At 33.9% G+C, this 18,415-nt stretch overlaps 1 protein-coding gene across 1 annotated transcript; it reads right to left on the bottom strand.

The window, feature by feature from the left end:
* Positions 1-2,406: 2,406 nt before the first annotated feature.
* On the bottom strand, positions 2,407-18,041 carry LOC120630473 (allatotropins-like). Its single transcript, XM_039899714.1, has 7 exons — positions 17,882-18,041; positions 16,795-16,926; positions 13,928-14,017; positions 13,364-13,462; positions 9,692-9,776; positions 7,006-7,093; positions 2,407-2,551 (listed from the first exon to the last, which is right to left on the bottom strand). The coding sequence occupies exons 1-7, from the start codon at positions 18,039-18,041 to the stop codon at positions 2,510-2,512; spliced, it is 696 nt and encodes a 231-aa protein (XP_039755648.1). The 3' UTR covers positions 2,407-2,509.
* Positions 18,042-18,415: the final 374 nt, after the last annotated feature.

The following is an 18,415-nucleotide window of genomic DNA, read 5'->3' as shown; positions in this document are numbered from 1 at the left end:
GTCATTTAGATAATAAGGTACACACTAGTAACTACAATTTATGACGTTAAAATTCCTGTTAAACTTGTTAAATGGAAGCAGTTAATTACAGCGCAATCGTGCAATCTGCGTAAACCAAACAAATCTGTACGGTGCAATTTATAATTCCTTCAATCCAAAACAAAAAGATCTTCCGCAGTGTACTCTGTACGCACGTTTCACTCCGACACCGCATTCTCAGGTCAGTTCTTTATTGACTTAGGATGAATAATTGCAGAAGATGTCCTACTTTTTTATTGTACGTAATTGTAGCTTGATGTAAATTGCATTTAAGGTAGTTATGATTTTAATATCATAGAAAAGTTTTTAGTGCATAGTATGTCATTCATACTAAATTTTACCAATGATTATAAGACCGACTTGATGTTCGTGTTAATAAATAAATAAGTTATAACGGAACGTTATATTCTAACGTTCGAAATAGATGAGCGTTTATAATAACATTGATTAAAATGTTCTCAGGTGGTACGAAACAAAGCATTCTCAGGGACAGGGGAGCAAAAGCACAGATAATATTAATTAAGTCTATTTTGTCTCTTATAATAATATAATTTATATAGAATCGTTAATTTTGTTACAACATAAATAAGATTTTGTAAATACATGAAACAACAAGTGCATATAGTTCTATGTTAAGGTAGTTACGTCTAGATATATCAGTGTCATGGATGTTCGAGGTCGTCATGTGTACGTTTCGGAGGTTTCACTCTTGAGTCATGCGTGTAGAGCCAAAAATTGTTCAGAATTCACAGATCATAGCGTCAGGGAGTATTTACATTTTGTATTTACATGACTCTGATATGTCTGGACAGACCATTAAGAAACAAAGATTATATAAATCATTATATAAATTTATTATGATGCAGTTAAATGCTCGGTGAGGCAGTTCGGGTTAAATTATGAGATGTGAATAAAACTTGCAACGAGGATCTCCGTACCTTGAACCAAAATTACTTATAGGGCTATGATGCGCCCGTAGACCTTATTTTCTTGTAGAGCGAATGATAGCCCTACTGGAAGTGAAGTTCGAGCTTCAACAGTGGGTCAATATTTACGAAAAAGGTTGTATTGAGTGCGTACAAAAATCCTGACAAATCACGGTGTATCAGTGAAGACCAGGTTTATTAAACCCATGGTCTCCAACTCCACGATCTCATTTGGCTTCTTCAGGGTATCGTGGTGGGTTAAATCTCTTGGCTTTACTGGTTTTTTAACGGTTTTTAACGGTTTTTAACGGTTAAAAAACGGGCAGATAAAATAAAAAAAATCTCCAGTACGAGTTAAAAGAAACTTAAGAATAGGCTTTGTAAGATTTATGAAAAGCATACCCTTAAGTTTTTTTTAACTCGTACTGGAGCTTTTTTTTTATTTTAAAATTATTTGCCTGCTTAGTGCATTCCCTGTATGCACGCCACTGCTTATAAAAAAACCTGTAAAGCCCAGCGATTACGTCCCCCACTATACCATGAAGAAACCAAATAAGATCGTGGAGTTGGAGACCATGGCCATGACCATCTACAAACCCTCTATGCACACCACTGTTTTTTAGTAGTTAGTGGTCAGGTGAAGCCTCTATTCAAGGACCCAATTCTTTAAGTTTATATGCAATAAATTCGTTGAGAAAAGTAGCATGCACTGATGTTGTTATAAACATGCAGCAAACAAACTTCTCCTCAAAAAAACATAAATACTATGACGTAAATGATCGACCACAGAACTGCAATAACAATAGCAAACTCGAGAGATTTTGAATTGGGAAAGCTATACTGCAACCTCTAATGAAACCCCAGGTTAACTCATAAAGCTAGAAGCAAACACCGTAGTGCAAAACAGATAATCTAAGTCACTCGCAGTGTGCTCATGTCGCAGACTTTTAACATAAGAGAATTTTATTCATATTATTCTTAACATAAACTATAGGTATAAGATTTCAGCTTCAATCATCATTATAACTCAAACCGACTGACGTCCACCGCTGGACATAAAAGACCTATGTCTATGTACGGAGTTCCAACATCTACGGTCTTCAGCTTGTTTAAGCGGCTCTTAGCGACCCATATTGTGTTAGTATTCGCTAAACTTGAAAAGTAGTCTACGTATTGACTTGTAATTTGTATACCGTCTTAAATACCAGACTGAGCTGCAGTGAAGTGTGGCTGGATTAAATAAATTCGTATATAAATGAATTTTAAAACTAACCTTTTAACCCTTCATTGTGCCTCACCGACGTTAAATGCATTAATACAATAAAATTTACAAACAAGAATTTTTGAAGAGCAATATGTTTGTAATATTTTTTTTTATAAATTCTCAAGACTGAAAATAACATATTTTAACTTTCATATCACAGTACCGTAAGTCACAAACTTAGTCATAACTCAGTAAATAAACTGTTACATACAAAAATATCCGAAGAGTACATAACCGATTCGAAACATACTTGAGTATTAACTAGAATTATTTTAGCAGTTTAAACGTTCCTTAAGAGTTCGTCAGATGATAGCATACCGTCCTGAAACAAATAAATCGTATTATGATTGACTCTAAAATCATGTCCAGATTATATTATATATACATGTGATAAAACGTAAAAAATATACCTATTCCAATATTTTTATAACGACCTCTCTACTAACAAACGTTATAAAGAGGTTGTTTAAAGTATCGCATCGTTTTGTCTTCTGCTTTTTTATACAGAAAGAGAGAAATCAATGTATAACTAATCACTAGGTATATAAAACGTTTATACTATTAAAAAGGACGTTCGAATATAATAATTATTGTTAATTTTTTAATGAGAGTCCGATTAGAATGTTAATGATACTGTTTTTGATTTATTTACATTCCTTTTTTAAATTTTTAATTAAAAATAAATCCTTTGAGCACACCCCGTTATCGAACTCATATAAAATCTGGACTAGGAGTGGCGGTGAGTATGTTTAGGAAGCAAAATGTAGAATATTCTAACACTCGACGTATGACAGTTTAGAAGGGCTACGAAGCCTCGCTTCAAAAAAAATGTGTCTTTCGACCCTCGAAAAAGTGTTAAAGTCGCGTGCGCGCCGCTCTCGCGCGTGCTCTTTTCATGCAGGCCGTCTTGGGGAGAAAAATTTGTCAGAAAATTTGGAAACTCGGAAAATTTTCGGAAAAAGTCCGATCATTTTCCAGTGGAAATTAATATTTTTATTTTTGCAGGGTGGCGCAGTAGGCCAGGAAGCACACCCCGATAGCGGACTCGTATAAAATCTGGACTAGGACCGGCGGTGAATATGTTTAGGAAGCAAAATGTGGGGCTTTTGAAGTACCCCAGCAAACGACGGTCAGGGCTCCAGAGTGAGGAACCTCCTCGCCATACGCACCGTACTACTACCTTTGTATCCGACCCTTGATCCAACAACCAAGCGAAAGCTTCTTAAGATGTTGGTCGTAGCTTTTCACGAAAAGACCATTGACTGAATTATAATGTTATCTTTTGAGTATCTCGACTATTCTATCGCTGAATTAGAATGTTATCTTTTGAATAATATCTGTCGACTCTATTCTATCGCACAAATATGGCAACACTAATTATGTTTTATTTAACGTTGGTAAGTAGTAAGTCTGTAGAGTATACTACTTTATTTCAAAATACAAACTAAAAATATTCATGTGTACTTATTAAACTTTCATACACGTTTGATTCCATTAGGTGATGGTGATAACTAGATTTGTTAACTTAGAACTAAAGCTAAAGGCCAAACGCCCCCTAGTCTAACAAGAAGCCCACAGCCAATTAAGCCAGATTTTTATATATAATTATACATACATAAATATAAATCTAAAAAAGAAACGGAAAATAGAGATTCCGCGCAGATAAAGTCGTGGGTAACTGCTGTTTTATTATAGAATACCTAAATAAGATAGGCATTCATATAAAAAAAAGAAATCACACTAATAAAGTTCAATTTATAGCTTTGTTTACAGAACCGAAAGTGATCCCGAAGATTAAGATAGAGCAGATTTATTTAGAAAGAGCCTATATGTTATTATAGTCCTAATGGAATAGATGTCGCAATATTTTTACGTATTACGTAAACCAGTATTGTTACAAAACCCTCGGATTTTGATCGATTAGTTATTTATAACCGCACAGACGAAAATTTATGTATCATTGTTTGTAAGTTTGTAGAAATTTTCGTGATACCATGGTATTCACCAATATTTTTTGTAAACATTAATGTTGTTATTATATTAGTTTTGCTAGTAAATTATTTTTATTTTGTAATAGTTTGTGTACCATTAAAAAATACCATAGTTATTTTTATAAATATTAAATTAGTAACGGTTTTATTTTCATCCTCCTGACACGAAATTTTCATCGATAGAAACCCCAAATGTGTATTGTCCGCAACATTGAAAACGTTATTAGTTACAGTGTTCAAAACAAATTAAAAGCACAGAACTAAGAACATATTACAGAACCCTAATGTGTATTGCATGTATAAACATGCCGAATGTTGCTAGGTCACAACCTTTTCCCATTTTCCCCATTTTATGGTAAACGTTCAGAACACTAGAGGTAAACAAATTACTATCTACTGCTATATGTGTGTGAAGTGACTAACCGCCTGTTCGAGGAACACTACTTAAGTGGAGTGAGTGATATGATTCGTGTGAAAGGTTTCTGTATGATCTTAATTCTGTGAGTAAAAGATTATTTAGATATTAAAAAATTGGTCTTAAATAAATCATACAGAATAACAATATAACGGAATAATAAAGATGCTGTTGCACCACAGCCTTTACCTAACTACAGCTGAGACTTATTAGCGCGATAAAATATGATCCAAAACGCCTTTAAGTGAATGTTTTTAAAAAAAATCCGAAGACACCAGGTATTTGATAAAAATCCCGGAATCGAAAAATCTCACCTCGAAATGTCATAATTCGACTGTTAACCGAAAACCAAGGACTTAAATACTAGTTTTATTTTTATATTGCTTATATTACATTCAAATTAAAAGAAGACGAACGAATATTTGAAGATCCCCTGGTTGTGTCGTTAAGTCGTTTAGTCAAATTACTTGTTTAGTGTTACTTCTATCACGGTTTATTTAATTACTGCGTTACAGATTACTAAATTCTTCCCTAGTAATTATAATGTAATCACTTAGATAATTTCAATAAGATTAGGGACTTTGTAATTAAGTTATGCTCTGCGTCTCATCGGGCTCATCATTGAAGGACCCGGAAACTAGTTAAACATTAAGTGTGCAAATAAAAATACCGCAAGTTTAAGAAAAACAAACTATTGTCTTTTTTTATTCCCATTTATTAATTTGACAGTTGCGACAATATGGCGGAATGTCAAATGTTTTTTTTTAAATTACGTCTCCTAAATCAGGTTTTTGTAACTTATAATTAATAATTAATCTAACATGTTAAGATATTTTTTGTTGTGTCTGTATAAATATAATCCGTATTTTAAAATGAAATGTTTGAAAAATTCTTAGTTCCAACACGATAAAAAAGTTTTTCCGTCATTTTTTTCATATATTTCAAAATATGAAATTATATTTATCGTTAATGAAATGGAAAAAAAAATACACAATATATCTCACGACTATGAATTTCTTAAATTAATGAGGCCTGGCGCTGGCCTTAGCATTTAGCAGTTATATGATCATGGGGTCCTACGGTTCATTCTCGGCGTTTGATATGAAAAATAATTGCATTAAGGTCAACAAGAGAAAGCTATCCTTGGAAAATTACCACTATTTTAATTTGACCATCGCAACAAAGATCCAAGAAAGATATAGCATTAATATGATAGCGGACTCATATTATATTCTTCGAGAAACTAATACGAAAAGAAAGAAAACGATACGTTTGAAACAAAACCGGTTCGACTGACGCCAGATCACTGATATCCTTTCTTTCTCGAAATAGAGGAATTTAGCGATGAAGGTTAAGATAAACGTTGACAAACAATTCGCGAATTCCATTTTTATTATTTTTTTGCAACCACCGTGTAGATACGTATATATATATATATATTACAATCATCATCATCATCATACAATTTGTTAAAAATTGTTTAATAGTATTTTATATGTCCAGTTGACAGACGTCAGAATTACATAATTTCAGCGAACGGACTGTAAATAAATACAATAAAATTCAGGTCGTTGTACAGAGGTTATAATATATATTTCTGTACTAGAAACCGACGCTTGTGAACTTGTATATTTTTAACAAAGTGCTATTTTTCTTTCTACTATAAAAGTACATATTTACAATAACAAATTACAGTTTTCCACAGAGTAATACAATTTTGCTAAGAGTAACAATGATACATTACAACATATTTAGCACTCCTCCCTTTTAAATTAGAAGTTATTTAAATTGAGAGTATATCCTATTTTTAACTTATCTCAATATAGTATTAGTAAAGATTAAGTCGATCTGGTTTGTGTATTTTGTGGATTACACACTATTGTCAATTTTTTCTTACTCGTCTTATTATGTAAAAAATCTATTCATTACTTCTAAAAAATAATAAAGTCCAACATTCTCAACTTAACCTCTTTTTAAATTATTTTATGGCACTTGTTTTTATTCTATTAAAAACTAAATTCAAGAAAAGATTTCTCACATTATATGATTAGTATTGCAGTGTGGTGACGGCAGATAAGACTACTGTTGCCACCACCCCTCGTCTTCACTCGGGTGTCGTACGAGGCGACTGAGGGAATGTAACGAAGAACAGACAGCGTCCTCTGTGCTACTACTACCATCTACTGCGATCACCAATCCGTCTGCTCAGCGTGGTGATTATGGGCAAACCCTCCAATTAGGGAATTAGGAACTACTCCTTTAGTCCAGCAGTGAACTGTATAGGCTTCGATGATAAGACCAGTAAGAAAATGTTTTATTCTATTTAAAACCTAAAGTTTACGATACTTAAGACACTATATTTATGTTTACCTGGTTGAGGTCAATGAACTTGCGGATGACAGATCGGGCGAAGTCGGGATTGTTCACCATCTCGTTGACAAACCAGTCCAGTGGAATACTGTTGGAAAACATTGCATTGAATTAGCCAGTTAGTATATAATTGGTAATGTTTCTAGTGCAAGTAATCGTTATATGTAAAAACCTCTATAGTATTATCGTGATTTTTCCAGTCACGAGTATGTCCCCGTGGGGCCTTGAGGGATTTCTCAGGAACTATCAAAACCTATCGTACCCCAGTATTTCTCGGTTCTACGCGGCCTCGTACCGGAACTCTAGGAGGGTCCTAACTAACCACAGCCTTCCACCAGACCAGACAAGGGATAATTCAGAAAATATAATTTCTCAAATTGCCCCTGTCGGGGATTGAACCTGGGACATCCACTTATAAGATCTCAGCGCTCACAACCGATCCAGGGATGTCTTAAGAAGCTGTAAACGCACATCCGCTCCGGCGTAGACGGGAGCCGGAGCCGGCGGGAATATGCCGCACGTCTGCTTGCCCTGGGAGGCGGCGGGTAGTTATTGGGCTAGCTACACGTCCCTATATGAGTCTCCCTACTGTCTGAGGGAGGTCAAGCTGTCCTGATGCCCTCCTCCTTAGCGTAGTAGCCCTGGCAATCAGTTGGGGTTGTTGGTAGACGTCTGGGAAGTATACAACGGGTTCCCCGAACGTCCAATAAAGCCAACGAGAGGGACATACCGTGGTGGTTTTTAGTTCGGGTAAACGAGCCCCACATAACCTCTGTCCTGTCCAAAAGAACAGAGGTAGCCATAAAGCTTTTCCACCACGACAAAGAAAAAAAAAAAAGGGATGTCGTCTTCGAGATCACCTGACTCAGTGGTAAGACGAGTATGGACAATTACTTCTCGTACCACCACCTTGGGTTCAAAAATGTTTTAGATTCAATTTAAAGTCATTTTAGCTGTTTGTGCTATATATTAAATGAAACCAAAAGAGCCTTTAACAGATAACTAATACATATTTTTAAAATTCAAAGTATGTTATTTAATATTAATTTCAAGTATTTTCACTTTTGAATTTTCCAAACTTTAACATCCTCAGGTCAAGGTTTAGGCTTGGCGAATTAACACAAAAAATTTGCAAAATCCTAATTAATTGCGTGACATTTCACTTTGTACAGATACTGTCGAAGGTGCAAATCTGTCAACAACGCAACGTGATTGGGGCAAACAAAAGGAAAATAGGAAGCGTGACAGTAAAAAGCTGGGACTTATCCGCTGCAGATTTACGAGACCAAATTGTTATTTGATTTCCTAAGGCATTTTTGTAACAACCTTTTTAACTTGTTTCGGCTTTTCTATTAGCTTATTGTATTAGAGAGCGCAATGATAACGCAAAAAGAAGTTGCCTTTAAAAAATGTTATGTTATTAACTGTCATGAGTCGAATCATAATAACCGGGTTTTTAAATGGGTATGCATGTGACATAAAAAAAAACTGGGATAGTCATAAGGTCTACAGTAAAAAAAAAACACAAAACAATGGAATAAATATGTTTCATCAGTAAAAGCCTTTGTAATTTATTTTTTACATAAACCTAAGTACCTATATTAAGTAACCACAAGCTGCTAGAGCCTAAGCTATGGCATAATCACACGATTTTATCCATCCAAAAAGTCAAACACGCAAATGATACAGTCCAGTACATATATACAATGTTTTATAATAATAACTTTTGAGTAAAAATCATTTAGTTTATGAAATAGCTTAAAAAATATTAGAAGCTTTTAAAAAAACCTTTGCACTTCATAATAGTTAGCTATTATGGAGTGCAAAGGTTTTAAAAGGTGTCTGTAAAATATATTAGGAAAGTATTCGGTTGTTTAATTTATTTAAAAGTTTAATATAAGTACCTAATTCAGCTTTTATAAAATGAACACAACAACGTTATTTAAAAGTTTGCTAATATAATGGACTTTAATCCATTTTTGCTCAAAACTTTCTAACCTAATTTGTTAACATTGTGATGAGAAGAACTTTTAAGTCACGTCTTCAAAATATCAGAATGTTACTTTAAAAGGTATCTACCGTGATTAAATAAATTAATTCATGGTAAGATTTTATGCGATTCCCATTAAATAAGCTTCAAAGAATAATGTATTTTTGTACATACTACAAAACCTTACACAAAATAAAGTAAAAACCTTATGTATTCTTTCTCAAAGAGAATTGCTTTATTTTATTTATACACAATGTCTAATGGGCTATTCGTTTTATTTAATATATTCCCTATGATTTAAAAGAATTCAGATAAACGAAAATTATTAAAGCAATCCTAAAAGCCTATTTTCATTAAACATTAATATTTCTGAGTAAAAAGAAATTCGTAATCCGCTTTTACCAATTTAGTAATTCAGTAGATAAGCATAGTACAGAAATACGTATATGCGTATTTCTGTATTATATTATCATCAGTTTTAATGACGAGGGCGTTGTATACCAAGATTTAATACTAGATTCCATCCTTCTTAGATTTCATTCTTCCTGTGTTAAAAAATAACCTTAATTTTTTTAAATTATTATCTAAACTCGAACTTTCTAAACCCAACTCTCACTCTAGTATAAACGTACTGGGGTATTTTACTGAATTCCACTGCGAAGAGATTTACGAATTAAGCTTAAAAAATTAACCCACCTTTGCAAAGTCTTCTCATCAGTGTCCTGTCCATCTTTTTCTTGCGCAGCCTCCAGGTTGTCCCAGAAATTTTCCATACCATAAACTGTAAAATATATCGTAGATTAAAGGTTTATATTATTACGTTAGTCGTTACCTGCACTGATGCTCCAAAGGAATTTCAGTGTTAGCACATGATAACAACATTCTTGTACCTAAAGACGCTCAGTTGTAGCAGGATCAAAGCTGGAAGTGCGTGGGAAGAAGAGTTCAGACTAAGATTTAAACATGACAGATGTATTGAAAGCTTAACTCCAATCTGTTCGGATGGAAGTGATAAAACCAGCTCGAAAGTTGAACGTTATTTCCAAGGCATATTTAATCGGGTTGGACGGGTAGATGCTGACAATTTCTTGCTGGATAAGTTCAATGTCACAATTTTTAGCTCAACCCAGATGATCCGATGAACGACGAAAATGCTAATTAGTTAAATAATGTTGCATTTAGTAGCCTCAGATACTTACTCACTGGCGACCTAGACGTCTAGAATTCGAAAGTGTACTTTATTGTCAAGGTTCGTAGGTAATAGAACTATTTAATTGAAAATATATTTATATCAAAAGATCATAATGCCTATTATTCGATCATAATAGACTAAATGGACAGATTATTACAATGTAGGTATAATGCCGTATATTCATTTCTACCCTGAAAGAGATCACTTATCAACATAAAAGGAAAATAATAAACCACGTGAACTTACTATTATAACTCCCTGTATTACAATAAACAACTGACAATACAATAAGCTCTACATTTAGGGCACCCATAATAATATGTTACTAATTATAAATAGTACAAGCTAAAGTCGTTCTTATTTCTAATTAGCGACATAACGAAGTTGTATGGACACACAATAAATAACATTTTGTATTACCCACTGTACGTAGGTGGTTTGTAGCAATCTAATGCGATACGATGGAACACGAGTAAGTTTTGCGATAAATGAAATGCAGGTATAAAATTACCAACGAAAATTTATATGAGTGAAGACAGATTTACATTAGGACAGTTACTGACTTGTACAAACTTACATTCGCTGTCATATTCACAGTACTATTTATAACGTCAAAGTTGGCAGTTTCGGTATGAATAAGGGTAAAGTTATCATGACACTATATATTGTCCAAAGTTAGGTTAGTCATATGGAATACGTGCCCCTACTGAAATTTCCAACGTATATGCCCGTGTCGTACTCGTTATACGTTAATCTGTACTTTTGATATTATTATGTTTGGTCGTCTATTTAGAATAACAGGTGCACGCTTAATGATAAGTTAGTTTATTTGAAAACTTGCAGTAAGGCAATGGCAAACATTCATTGCAATATCACATATTTTCATAGTATTTAAGCGATGTTTATTTGGTAATGAGCGATATTTCATTCGATATAAGTATAATTTTCCATGAAGTAATAATAATATAATTTAACCTGTTAGTACTGTGATACTGTAAATTGACCTCAGTCAGTAAGTGACCTAATTGACTCAACTTGTGATTTATGTGAGACAGTCAAGAGAGATAGACTACAGTTATTGACTGTTAGTAAATCTGCGTTATTATCGGTACGCATCAAATCGCATTTCATTGCTTCGAAGACACAAATTTCATTGGATATAGCTTTAAAAAATATCTAAAGCAAAGCAATTTTGTATTTCACGAATTTGCAACAAATAGCACGCATTATAGTTATTGGGTATCCTTTCCACAGGACCTAGATACGCATGTCAGGATCAAAAACATAAAGCGATAACATAATTATAGTATAAATTGTTTTGTTTATGTTAGTGTCGTATTTTCTGTGTAACGTGTTGAAATGTACCAGTCCCTTAGGTGTTTGCAGTCCACATAAGCTCACCATGTTTATAACCACGAACCCATATCGGGTGGCCATTATTTTTCTATTTGGTCTTATTGTTTTAGCGTATTATTGCATAATATGATCTTCATATAAAATACCTCCGTTGCTCTCTTGCCTTTTGCCGTAGCCTCTGGCAATAAGGATGTTAGAGTTAGGTTTGAATGATCCTCTGATCACTCTCAGTACATCATCACCTGTCAGATTATAAAAACATCATCATCATCATCAGGTACCTTGTGCATAACAGGCACAAAGCGAAATTATATTCGTAACGCTATTTAAGACCGCAAACTTGGCAGTTTAAAATAAAACTTAAATAAATATGTTTCCAGTAGGGTGATTCTTGAAATTTAAGTTCCATAGCGTAATTTAGCGTTGTTGCTATGGTAATATGAAGGCGATCCTTTGGTTCTAATGTAGAGAAAATTTAAGCCCGGAGGTTACCTGGCTGTCTCTTCGATTGTAAGTGTATGAATCAGTCATCAGAGTCATATGGTAGTTACTGACTCCGTGTTAATGCGCCTTAACATCGGATCGAACCAAACTACCAGCTACAAAAATATTACTTTGGATGTGGTCTTAAAAAGTCTTAAGCAAGCAATTTTTTACTTCTTAAAGTTTGCAACCACTAATTAACTTTCCTTTTCACATGTGATACGTGTGATAAGAACAACAAGCTTACATAAAGCGATAACATAATAATGGTATAAATTGTTTTGTTTATGTTATCGTCGTATTTTCTGTTTCTTGTTGAGGTGTACCAGTCCCTAAGGTATTTGCAGTCCACATAAGCTCACCATTTTTATTACAACGAACCCATATCGGGTGGCCATTATTTTTTTTATTTCATCATATCTTTTTTTTGCTTATTATTGCATAATATGTTCTTCATATAATATACCTCCTTTGCTCTCTTCTTGCCTTTTGCCGTAACCTCTTGCAATGAGGATGTTAGAGTTAGGTTTGAACGATCCTCTGATTACCCTTAGAATTTCATCATCTGTTAGAACATTAAGGGTGTTATGTATATTATCGCTGCCATATTGTGTGCATTACGTAGCGAAGTAAGGTTTTAAAAATCTAAAAAGCTTTCTATTATACTTATTCTAAAGCTTTCTATGAATTGGTTGTTTAGGCGAAAATTTTGACTTAGCTTATTAATTGATATTTTTTACTAACAAAATTCAATTCAAAAATTCAAAATTCAACTAACTTGTCTAAGATTTTTGTCACAAGTTGTCGTATTTTGAGTTTGTAATTGTCATATTTATTACATTTCGTATGGACTTAAGGATTAAAAAAAATTACTCATCGGCGAATTGGTGCCGTAACTTTGAATAGCGACTTACATCGTTAGTCATTATCTAATAGTTGGTGAAACGTTTTTTTTCTCCAAGCTTCATATCATAAACTATTAGGCATCCGATTTTAGCGTTTCCTAGGTTTAGTGAAAACGGGCATAACTGGCTTAATTTTTTTCTATTTATTAAATTTAATGATTTGCGTATAAAAGCTACATTAAACTCAACAAGCGAAAGCTTTGATCTGCCATCAATCTTTTTTAAAAACGAAATTATTAAGATCGCACTGAATCTATTTTTTATTTTGTAATACTAAAGCAGATTTTAGTGAATTTGACAATAGAGTTTTCAGTTGACCGTAGTTATTGAGGCCAATATTGGTTTGTATCTTATTGTTCAATGTTTCAAACCATTGCATTTGGCTTTAGTTCATGTGCCAATATTTATGATTTATTTTTCTTTGTATTTTACCTTCAGTTTTCGCTGGTTCTTGTCGTTTGCCATATCCCCTGGCAATAAGTACATTGGCATTGGGTTTAAATGTTCCTCTGGTCACCCTAATTTCTTCTTCTGTTTGGAAGTCAATATGTTCATTTCATTTTAATTCAATTCAGTAAACATATATTATTCACATATAATATAATTATTTACCTTTTGTTAACTCTAAATCTTTTATTTTGATAAGCTTTCTGTATAAATATGTCTATTTTCGCATTATAAAAGCGAGATTGCTGCTAGTTTATTAAGTTGCGCATAGCGTAGAGAGAATATAAAGTAGGTATAACAAAATCCATCAAAGTAAGTAACAAAGGACTGCAATTTATAAAATTGACAACGCCGCCGCACCGTACATTCGATATAGGAAGGTTCTTTTTTTCCATGAATTGTAGACGTATAGATTAACTGTTTATATCTGTGACTAATAAAAAGCTACAATAGATGCGAAAATTCCTTTGGATTGCTGTTAAAAGTTTTATCTTAGAAAATTAGGTACTGCCACATAAGCAAGAAGCCGGTTTGTAACGTAGATGTTACCTTCTCCAACAAGTTCATCGTTACCACTCCTTTTTCCGAAATCATAAGCCACCATCAGAGGTACCTTAGGGTGAAACTTCATGCGCCCATCTGTTAAAGTAGGTATGTGTGTGTATAATAAGTGTTGTAAATCTAAAACTTAAAATTTGCTATCACGGGTCAGATGTGAAAAGATAACACGCAAGAAAGTCGAGAGCGGTGGCGAAAAGGGGTGTGACGGCATTAAAAAGCGTCATTCCATTTATCGTGACGGCATACAGGCTCATTTTACTGCCAAGGCTGACGCGCATAGATGTTTCACATAAACAACTTGTGTGTTTATATTCTGTGTCATGTAGGAATGTTATAAGATATACTTCTCATGTGCTAATTACGAATGTAAAAAAAAATTGAGTAAATTTGAAACGATTTAAAACATATAAAGTCTTCACCAATTACCACGAGTAAAAAACTGAAACTAACCATAATTTACAAGCATACGAGTAGATATGCTCGCGGTAAATTGTAAAACATTCAGACTCATCTGTTTTTTACCATGCACCATAAGAAGTATAACTTCGAAAACTTACTCATACACCCACATTTCAACCGCCAAATAATCGAGATGAAGTTAGTAGAAATATGAGTGAATGGTTTGTAGAAGTAGTAGAGGTTTTTGTGTCAACGCTCGCCCGGGATGTATTGCCGTGCTTATTTCTGCCGCCAAGCACAGTGGCGTGCACAGGGTATGCATAACGAAGGAAAATGGCATAAAATCAAGAGTGAATAGGCATCTTCTAGGTAAGCGCGCTCCACCTTAGGCTGCATCATCGCTTACCGTCAGATGTGATTGCGCTCGTCTATAATTATTAAAAAATATATATATATTCTTCCCCTTTATGAGTAATACAAAATTTTTAGGGTATGCAGTGCTTTTGTGCATGTATGAAGTGCACGCCACTGGCCAAACAGCATTGCTGTGTTCCTGTCTGAAAGGCGTGGTTGCCGGTTTTGTTACAGGCTCAACACCTACGCCTTGCACTGAGCGGCACTTTATTGTACGTGTACCTTTTATTATGTCCTGCAAATTGTTGATCTGTATAAGGCCGATGGTTTTAAATGTAACGTCAGATGGGAACATCTTATGGGCCCGTCAATTTTTACTTTAAATAAGTAGTAATAGACCAGGGTCGATAATTTTTGAAACCAAAAAAAATAATAGTAGGATGAAACCCGATGGGAAATAAAAATTTAAAATCAAAAAATTACAGTTTCTCTGGAACATAAAAAGGTAAGTTAAAGAAATGTTTTTTTTGCATAAGATAAAAATGAATAACCAAAAACTTGATTTTTTGAATTTTTTACATAAATTTTGAGGTTATGTGAAAAAAGTGTAATTACGATAGTTGTAGGTCTCTTTATTACCTACAACTTTGTCATTTAATTTTTTTCCATAGGATTTGAAGTTTTGCCGGAAATTGAGATTTACGGCAAAACACCGTTTCTTGCCCTTAAAAACTCATCCCCTTACACTTTCCGACCTCAGATCGCCCGTAAATTATTTTTCCTTTCATTTTTGTTATATTCTCGTCCTTTTTTAATGGGTCTCATCCTACTATAACTTTTTTACACTTTTTACCCATTGAAAAATTATCGACCCTGGTCTATAACAGTAGAGGGTTTTCTTAAAAACACTATAGTGATGCAAAACTAAAATTCCAAGAAGTGAGGTTACAGAGCAATGTCACAGGTAAAAAAAAAACATATTTTATAATCAACAAATGTATAACGAATATCATTGCTAGTGAATAATCTTTAACTAACATTTCTACTAGTAAGAATATTTAACGATTGAAAATTCAGAAATCCTTAAAAAATCAAGCAAATCATATCAATACGAAAATTATGCGTTGGCAGAAAGTTTAAGTCTTGCAGTGATCATCATCATTGCGTTATCATTATCCTTTTAATGTATGACTGCAGATCAAAGGCCTCCACTCTCATAGGAAAGACTAATTTTCACTTTTCATGTTTTCATACAAATAAACAGAGACAGGAAGTAGTTGCTATGTCGTGTTTGTATATGATACAGTGTAGTTGTGGTGATATGACTTCTTAAACTATAACATACACCAGTTTAATAACGCTACACTGAGTTTATAAACAGTTATAGGAACTCATGAAGTATCTGACATATTAAACTGATAATAAGCCTTAAACATATAGTAACTTGCTAATTTAGGCCTTGCAAATAATAATTGCTACTTCGTATCGCACTAGGCGGGCATGAACAGTTTTAATAGGCAACTTTCAATATAGCTGAAAGTTTTTAGCATGTTATTTTGGCAATTTGTGTGGTATGTAGCGGATACAAAGCTGATAAATATATTTATAAAGATGCCAATGAAAATGTAAAATCAGCGTCTATCAAAATCTTTATCATATAAACAAATTCACACGAAATATGAATACATACATATAAAATCCTTGAAAACTTAACGCCCTCTCAATCCAATATCATAGGAACTGTCCGTATTGCAACAAGTATTATTTATAAGGCCGAACGTATATCTATGTTCTGTACAACTCGATATATTACACCAATCTGTTATCGATATCGAATAAAATGACAATTCGAATTTTCTTACTATTAAATCGCTGAAAAGTAAGCTCGCTTGCCGTCTACAAAGCAGAAACGTTCAATGCGGTAATATCTTGTAGCAAATTACATTTCGTTTGCCACATGGACACAAAGCATACAAAGAGACTTCATCAAGAGTTTCTTTAACCATTTCAAATGGATTTTTCTCAAGCCGCGCTGTGGTTATAAGTGAAGTATTTCTTCACAATTCACGGGTCAATATATCGACATTCAGCGACCGGATAACCGGTTATGGTACCTTCCGATTCCAATTCCGGTGTTCTTTTGCCGAAATCCCGTGCGATTCCGACTGAAGGACTCTTAAACGTAGGCGTACCGCGATTTGTGCGTTCCGAGGGAGTTTGGTGGTCGACGTCGCCTTTAGAAAATATTTACGTTGAATGCCTATTTCGGGTCTCACAAATGGTAATGCGCACATTCTTCTAATAACTTATTGAGATTAAAGACATAAAACAGATACGGATCGCTCAAGTCAACCTAATATTATAATTATAATTGTTGCAAAATAATCTTCACTTTGTCAGTGACTCTCTTATCTCTTTCGTAACTGTATCTTAAATATATACAGTTATTGTATTATATTGTTAAACGTGTGTGACAAAGTTATATATTCAATAAAGAAGATGGTATTTTTTAAAGATTTCACAAAGATAACGGTAACTGTTAGGTATTATTTGACCTTTACATATAACCTTTTATATACTGTAAATTGGAAGTGTTTACTATACTTGTATACAAATATTTTCTTTCTACAACAGATAATTTTGTAGTATTTGTTTTAAAGTGAATATGTACCAAGGGCATATTTCCAACAGCTGTGTGATAACATTAAAAATATTTTTCGCGCCATTAGCTTTTCTCTTTTAACTCGTGAATACCTGTCGGGAAAGAGGGGCGCCTGGCTTAAACACTTTTGAATGTGACAAAGTGCATTAAAATCCTTTTAGAGCTCCCACCTACTTTATCTTTGGATCTCTAAATACCTCTCCAGAGATATTCAGAGATCCAAAGATAATATATGAAGACAAGTTTTTGCTATTCAATGCATAGAAAATGACATTTCATTATTTTCTTTTGCAATAGAAAAAAGGCAAACTTAAGATTATGGCTTTTCTGATTTGAAATATTATGCCAAATATGTTTATTTTAAACGATGGTTCAGGCTAGGTGTACGCGTTGGTGAGACATTCGGGACTTTTCTTTTTATATGTACAATATGGATTTGTTAGTATCATTTACGAAGGCTTCACTTTGCCATTTATACAGTGTTTTCGATAACATTACTTTAATTAACAGTCGTTTGGAGTACTCACGTTCAGCGCGTTTCCCAAACCCCCTGGCGGTCATCATCTCGACATTCTTAAAGCCGCGGGTGGGTCGTTGCTGCTTCCTGGTCAGGCGACCTTCGGGGGCGCCTTCTGCGATGCAAAGGCATGCTGCTACCACCAGCGCGAAGTATATCGTGGTGTTCATGGCTGTGGAAGATATCTGGTTTCAATATTGGTTATCTGTGGTATTTTTACTGCAATGTTGGGCTACAAGTCACCATATTCCGCTAAAAATCGGTACCTACCTAATGATTAGGTAATTTTTTATGTAAAACTTCTGTAGGCGGAGAGTAAACCTGATTTTTGGCGTGGCGAAACAGGCCGAGGCTATGCATCGCCACGCTATATGATTGAATTTTTGTATTTCGTATGTAAAAATAAAAATGAATATTAATTTTGTAGTAAAACAGTCTTTATTAACCGACTTACAAAGAGGAGTGGTTATCCATTTGGTTGTATTTTATTTTTTATTTGTGGAACAAATTTGTAATGCTTTATCTTATCATTATGCAATATCTG

Source organism: Pararge aegeria, chromosome 16 (genome assembly GCF_905163445.1).
Source record: "Pararge aegeria chromosome 16, ilParAegt1.1, whole genome shotgun sequence".
Classification (NCBI taxonomy): domain Eukaryota; kingdom Metazoa; phylum Arthropoda; class Insecta; order Lepidoptera; family Nymphalidae; genus Pararge; species Pararge aegeria.
The sequence above is the reverse complement of the archived record's forward strand: the minus strand, read 5'-3'. Positions and strand labels throughout refer to the sequence as shown.